This window comes from Pavona decussata, unplaced genomic scaffold, assembly GCF_977016875.1.
Source record: "Pavona decussata unplaced genomic scaffold, jaPavDecu1.1 SCAFFOLD_121, whole genome shotgun sequence".
NCBI classification, from domain to species: domain Eukaryota; kingdom Metazoa; phylum Cnidaria; class Anthozoa; order Scleractinia; family Agariciidae; genus Pavona; species Pavona decussata.
In genome coordinates, this window is record NW_028145535.1 from 37,077 (window position 1) to 45,000 (window position 7,924).

The 7,924-nt window shown below is 34.7% G+C and overlaps 1 protein-coding gene across 1 annotated transcript in view; it reads right to left on the minus strand.

The window, feature by feature from the left end:
• Positions 1 to 58: 58 nt before the first annotated feature.
• LOC146469615 (adrenocorticotropic hormone receptor-like) overlaps positions 59 to 7,924 on the minus strand; it is a 9,875-nt gene continuing 2,009 nt past the window's right edge. Inside the window, exons 2-3 of the mRNA XM_085123083.1 lie at positions 1,843 to 2,158; positions 59 to 765 (exon numbers count right to left, since the gene is read on the minus strand). Of these exons, the coding sequence (XP_084979209.1) occupies positions 59 to 765; positions 1,843 to 2,158 (1,023 nt within the window). The remainder of the gene's footprint in view (positions 766 to 1,842; positions 2,159 to 7,924) is intronic.

Consider the following 7,924-nt stretch of genomic DNA (forward strand, 5'->3'; position numbering starts at 1 on the left):
GCTTAAAGAGACCGTACAGAAAGAGAAACCTTCCAAACCAGGCTTGGTTTTAAACTATTTACGGGGCTGCTTTAGTGTTATCGGTGTTAATTGTATTCGGCACAGTATTTGGAGGATTAGTGCGGTTTCTTTGATTTACTGCAGCGTTGTTAGGGGGTACTCTTGCAACATGCTTAGTGCATCTGATCAAGCGAAGTACCGCTCTTCGGACATCTGCATTTCTTCCATAGTTAAGCAGTGGATTCAGTAACCCATTTAAGGTGATAAAAAGGGACATGAATGGCCAGAAAGGAAGAAACTCCGCGTTCGAAAATCCCAGTGTTGAAAGAATCAAGGGAGATATCAGTGCCGGTAAAAAGGTAAAACAAAAAACTATCAGTATCAAGCCAATAGTGTTGTTCAACTTTTTCTCTCGTCTTAAAATGTTCTGCATTTGTTCCCCAAATTGTTGAACGGCCAACCTTTGGCGCCTGCCAGAAATGAATATTCCGACATAAGAGAAAACTATAACTAGAATACAAAGAAGGAAAAAAGGAAACGTGAAAGCGTGCAATGAGAACTTGGTGTATTTAAGTACCGCCATCACAGCTGAGAGGAACCAAACCACGCATGCTTGCTTGAGAACACGTGATCGTGTTCCATGAGTGCGGTACCACAAAGCTTTGCTCACCGCCAAATAGCGATCTCTACTAATGATTGCTAGGTTTCCCATGGTTGCCACAAAACAAAGAACTGAAACTCCATTCTTCAAGTCCTCCAGTGCCTCTATATAAGCAAAAAAAAAATGCAATGTTTATCATAAAAGAAACAGAAGGCCACTCACCCCCTCCCCCACCCCACCCACAAAATAAAAAAAAATGATAATAATAATAATAATAATAATAATAATAATAATAATAATAATAATAGTAATAGTAATAGTAATAGTAATAATAATATTAATAAATCCAAGGTCAGGGAGATATTCCCTTCAGATACCTGAAAGGCATATTCTTACGAAGATTTTGTTTCTTCTAAGTCAAAACTGTAACAGGTCGTTCAAAATTGTTGAAAACGTAAAAAAATGTTAAAAGCTTGTTGAAAGTGTGTTGAATCAAATTTAAATTGGTTGAAACTTCATTCAACATCGCTTTAACTTTTCTTTTGTTCTTGAAAATGTTGAATGGCTTTGAAACCGTTTGAACACTCCGTTCATTCAACATTTGCCCAACATCCGTTCGACTTTTGTTGAACGAATGTTGGGCAAATGTTGAAACATTTTAAACTGGTCTTTAGTGTTCTTTTATTGGTATTCATTTCTTTTCATTCAATTTTGAAACTTTCCTTAACTGTTAAGAAAATCCAGAAATTCAATACCGTGGATCCAAGAAGGCGGCCAATTGGCAATCATGACAGTAATTATAATTACCATGTCACATGCTAGCCAAGCTTCACACGTCAAATGAAAGTTTGTCAACTCCAAACAGTTGTTGGGACATTTGCTGATAATATAAGCTGGTTCTTGTTTTCAATTTCTCTTCTACCGGACCATATCTTGTAAATACGTTGTTATATGAACCGATTCCTATTACAAAATGACGGAAATGATGATCATACCTCTATTTTAGGGTTGACAATTTGTGGATTGCTATCATTTGGGACACAGAAATCTATAGCGAACTATGACGAGGCCGAATAACATGCCGCGTTGTGCAATTGTGATTTGGTACTTCTCAGCCGGGTGAAAATGAATTTGAACCAAACTTATAAAATGACATTCTGAAATCTCCACCTCCCCACCTCCCTTCCCTGGGTACCAACACACTATAGTCTGAGTAAATGGTAACCCACGGATAATCTTACCTGAGCATAAGTACTCATGCGTGAGTGTCACGATGTCTCTAATCAAAGTAAACGTTGCCCATAGCACGTCAGTTATTGAGAGACTGCAAAGCAGTATTAGTGGAGGAACCTGTAGGCTTCTTGTTTGTATTACAGCTAGCAGAACAAGAAGGTTGAAAGCGACTGACAAAGAAGCCAAAAGTATGTCCACAGGATAGATGACAAAGTTGACAACGTCTCGCACTGTGTGTTGCACATCTTGAGGAATTCCAGGGATTAGACATCTCTGATAAGGAAACCTTGGGATTACAGTCTGGTTATCAAACGATAACGCAGCCTGAAATTAAATGTAAAAAGCAGCGATTACTTCTTGGCTTGCCTTTCCCCTATGCCTGTGCTCAATGTAAATACTATTTGTGAAGGCGAGTTGGCATAGTAGATAGTGCATCTTACTTTGGATCGGGATATAGTATAGCATAAAAAAAATATACAAAACTTGTCAGGTTGTCAGGTTATTACGCTAGGGTGAACGAAAATGAACGCATGACAACATCTGGTGTTCTCAAGTATACGTAAACTTTCATCGCTTTTAAATAGGAAATCATAAAGAAAAAAGCATTTTCTTTTCGATCTACAATCCTGGCCAAAAATAATGAGACGATTTGCAAAATTAATCACGAACTGTTCCCCCCCCCCCCCCAAGCAATGTTGTTCCGATGCTGAGTTTATCTACAGTCCGAGTGATTCCAGTTGCGCTCAACATTGTTTGGGGGGAGGGGGGCTTTCCAAAAATTGCAAAGACAGATTAATAAAAATGTTGAAGACCGGCTTAAGATATGGAGAATGAAAATGTTCACTGACAATGCTATTTTGTGTTCCTGTCCCGAGAATTTTTGGCCAGGATTGTCTGAAGAACAGGACAAAGAAACACATGTCAATGAGATCGAAAGCGACGTCAGATTTCCTAGCACGATCAACGCTTTAAATCGAAAAATCACAAATCTCACAACTTTTTCTGTTTTTAAGTTTTGTGCCCAAGATTCCCCTATTTATTTCCCCACTTTGTATTAGAATGAGCAACAATTTTATAACTTTGTAACATTGTTATCATCTCTCTTCTAACATTTCATTTAACAGAATTAGTTAGCATAACATTTATGATCTAATTTTTATGTTTTATAGTTTACTTTTTAATACTATATATAAATTGTTTATAAATACTATTTGTAAAGCGCATTTGAACACTTTAGTTGAATTTGCGCTACAAAAATTATTATTATTATTATTATTATTATTATTATTATTATTATTATCATTAATATCATTTCTGTTTCAGCGCCAGTACATTATAAAGACCAAGCCTTTGAGTAACTTAATTTTGTCATGCTTTTTTCTGTCCTTTTTTTAATGAGCAGTTACTGTATGGAAACGAAGATTACGTACATATTAGAATCCGCTATCTCAAAGTAGAATTTCGCATATAAGAAGTCGTATCTCTTTGGTACTGTCTGCGTCCCAGCTGTATTGAGCGACCGTGTTTTCCCAAATAGTTTACTTCCTTCCTCCTTGTTGGAGGTATTGGGAGCTCGAGCCTATAAATTATCGTTGGTGGCCAAAAAGGATGCTACTTTTTTGCTGGTCATTCGGCACCCAATGGGATGAAAATAAAATAAAAATAACCAATCTGAAATTTGAAACCCAGGTTCTCTGATCACCCCATTGTGATGGCGTACTTACCATGAACGTATATTTCAATACAAAATCCTTTCGATCAAAGGAAATAAATACTGAGATGTTTTTCTGTCAGGCAAGGAAACTGCGGAATATTATTGTCGATCAGAACCACTGAAACTATTATCTTATATCGGTAAAACCGTAATTCAAATAGCGTCATTCGTTCGATTGTTTGTTTTCTTCCACCTAAATCTCTTATTCTTTCATGGCGAATTCATCCCAAAGCATTGTCGGTTCCGACAACAAAGTAATGTTTTAAAGTGTTTTACAATTATGAGTTAATAACGTTTTCCGGAAAGTACTATTAATGAATCCGCAATATAATGACTCAGTAGAATCTGCACATCCGCATTAATACGTCAGCGGAAAACGAAAAGTATGCAATATTATTTTGAATAAACTTATTTCCAGGTGATTATAAACGCTGCTTTTAATTCAGTTTTCTAAGTCGTTGACCATCTAATGTTTTGTTTTTCGGGGGATATACTGGTAACTGTTTTTTAAGTAATATATATCTATATTTTTTTTTTTGCATTTCATCTTTTTGGTGTTATGCTCGTATAGAATACGGCGAATGTTTTCTTTTTTAATGTGATCAAACCTTCCGCTTAAAATAAGTAAGAAAAAGTTCATTTAAAAAACATTTTGAATGATCAGCTTATGTCTGTTCTACTTTCTTTCTAACAATTACAGGCGCTCAGCTATCAAAGCCGCTGTAAGGCAGAAATCAACAGTCAAAAACTAAATTTTCGTGCGCAATACTATTTTAAAGTTCTTTAGTAACCTTTTTTTCCTTTGCTAACCTTTCAGCATTTTTAATATATAATATTAAAAGCCATTTTTTTATTTTTCAAAACAAAACGTTGATATAGCTGGTATTCGCTATTAAATAGTAAGCAACAGAAAATACGGCCTTTCGGCTGTGAAAAAAAAAGTAATTACGAAAATTCTTATTAAGCCCGTGCTTAATGGATTAAAGGCTAGCTAAGCCCTTGATTTTCAAGTGGATATGGAAGCTAGTTAAAGGAGGAACTTCAACGCAAGGAAAGTTGTATGATCTACACTCGAAAGTCACAATTATTTAGACGGAAAATCACGAAACAAGAAGAATCGTTTTTTCTTCTCTCAATCAGGGGAAACCAACAAGAACATTAAGCAAATTTTTCAAATTGCTATCTCCTGTGCTCGATCTCTGCACTTTAAAGATATATTTGTGTTATCTAATACTGACTGATCTGTTCTGGTGTTTAAGCTGAAAATTGATGTCGCAAAAAGATTAGAGGACGGAATTTCTTCCTCGAATTTACCAGATTTCCTTGACCTTTTTTCTCGCATTTTTAACAATGTTTTTGCTCCTTCGAAGACAACAGAATAAGTTGCCCACAAAATTTGAGTTGACAGTTTGCCGAACAAAACTGACGACTAAATTCAAATTTCTCAGGCGATTAATTTTCTCTTGATTTAAAGTCATCCAATCAGATATCCAACGAATTGAAACATTGGATGCCCGAATTTATATATGTTTCAGTAAGCATTTACCCGTTCAATGCTTGTCGCTTTGCGGTTGTTATGAGAACGTTCGAACTGAGCGATGAAAATTATCTTGATAAATATAGCTAAAATTGAACAATTTGTTAAATCATGGTGATGCTAAAATTACCATAAATTTGTTTTACCGTAGAAATTACTTTTCATAGGATAGGGTTACGATAAAATATTTCTCCTTTTGGAAGGTGTTAAATCTAAAACTTTTTACTACCATTTAACTGCCAGGCAGGCAATATGTGTGCAATATATGTTTCCATCAAAAAACTTCTATAAACTCGAAAATACAAATGTGTTATCACGGGACAATCCGAATTCAGTAGAACTCAGCTGTTAACGTGTTAAGTAATGACAGAATTTATTTTATTTTGTTTTGTTATATTCCATTTCTGTTCGACTTGCCTTCCACTTGAATTGAGTAGTAAAGTTCGTAATGAAATTCATCTAAGTAATAGCAATTGCGATATTAACAAAGGAAAAAAAACATCATAATATTTTCAATGTTTAGTTGGGAGGTTTTTTTTTTCCCGGAAAACCTGCGAAATGATTATTAATGATCATAAATGGCTCTGTTGGATTATTTGCAATTTGCGAATTACTGGAATTACATCTTACCGGAGAAAGTATAATACAATAGCAAGCTTATTGCAAAAAGACACATTGTCTTTAAATTGAAGCAAATTCAGATATTGGCAATCCCGTCATTTAACTATTGCGGTTTAAATATTACATGCATTTAACAAATATCCTGTTGTCATTTAACTATTTTTATTCGTTTGTCCAAAATTGCGACAAGTAGATATAGATATGGAAATTGCTTTGAGAAAGGCCTCAAAATTATTTGAACCGAGAATGAATTCGAAGCAATATCAGCTATACACGAAAAGAGGAAAATCACTTATTTTTTGGAAAAAAAATAGGACGGGGTTTTGATTAAGAGAAAAGAAACTTGCTCCTTTGATGAAAAAAAAAGTCTTGTTTTAGCTGAAGCAGTCGTCACTTTGATATCAACTTATAAAATAAAATATTTGTATCTGATGATTTCATTACAAGAAATTAAATAATTCAGCAACAAATCGTGGTATAGTTTATTTCATGTTAGGTTCCTACCGCTTTATCGACGAAGAATGTCGAGACAATGTTTTTGTCAAGCCATTTTCTTGGAATGTTCAAAGTCCTAGTGCATCAGTTGAAAATCCCACTGTTAAATAAAAACCCTCGAAACTGTACTACATAAAAAATGGAGAATTTGATTTTATTTGATTTATTTTCTTTTTTTCTCGGTTGATTTCTCCGTCTGCGATTGGATCATGCTGACAGAATGATTGCTTTGTTCCCGTGATGGCACTGTTTTAGTGAAAAGTACTTGTCCGCCTACTGTTTTTCTGTCTTGCAGTTTAATTAAAGGTGGTTTCTTTTGGAGGCAAGTTCGTATTTGATTTATCGAAACAATTTCAGTTGTTTTTCTAGACGACTGAAATTTAAAGTCCCTATCTAGAACAAATATCACTTTTAGAAATTCGTTTTGCCATTCTTCTGTCTATTATATCACGGTACCTTTAGTTGATAAAATTCAAAAACAATAATAATATCTTGGACAAACGCTCACAACAAATTTCTATACTTGAAATTTGGGAATTAACTTAAAATGTCAGCTGAATATCAGAAAATTTGCGGATAAAATTGGGACAGAGACTCCTCAGTAAACAAGAAACTGCTCAATTAATTCCTCGTCCGCAATAAAACACCTTAAACAGAACTCGTATTCATTTGTCGTATATTAAAACAAAGAACAATTACCATATTTAGAGACATCCCAAGAAAACGCAAAATACAATTGCACTGGACAAATAACAAAAGGTAAACACCTGCTGTTTTCTAAAATTGATTATTAGATTTGCAGATGTCGAAAAGTGTTTTGTCTGGTTTGTCCAAAGGCTGAACAAAATTAAATACATTGAAGTAGCCATTTCTAAGTAAGTGAGTGAGTGAGTGAGTGAGTGAACGAGATGCCGTAATACATGTGAAATCTCTCTTCAAAAGCAAGTCGTCAACTTCACTTGGTCGGACGACTTTACAAAGCAAAGGTAATCTGGGACAATTCGCCGCAGACTAACAAAACTTCTTCACAACAGCACAATGTCCAAAGGCTTGATAACGATGCTACATTTCGCACTTGGAATTATTGCAGCGCTCTCTCGACTCCTGGCAATCTTCTTCTCTGTATCGTAATCTACAGGAGTCGAAAGCTTCTAGGAAACTGAAGTATACCACATTCTGACGATAAATCTTGCCTTCACAGATATGCTGACTGGCTTGTCAAATTGTGCCTTGTTTTCGACTACTAGTTATCACAAGCTTCTTGCATTTGCACTTTTTATATTTTCAAGTACACGTTATAGTATCATCTTTTTTATGTCTTTGTTTATGTCTGAACGATTCTCTACCGATAAATCTTAGGGTAACTTTTGTCCTGGGCATTTTAAAACTTGTTTTCGGATCAATGCTGTACCAAAATTAAATTAAAAAAAGAGAAAAAATATCAATAACTATTTTTCAAAGGGAGAATACCGTAGTCCATGTTTAGCAACTGGCAATCTATTCCCACCCTGGTCATCTATAGCTAATATATATATATATATATATATATTTAATTTCATACGCATAGGAAACTAAAGGTGTAATTAAACAACTTGAGGCATCCCAATATGTCTTCTAGCTTTTTCAATTGATTTTTAAATTAGTTGAAAAAGCCCCTTTGAAGGATGACTTTTACCCACAAAAAAGAATTCATAAGATGTAACAATTTAATTTGTCTGAACGA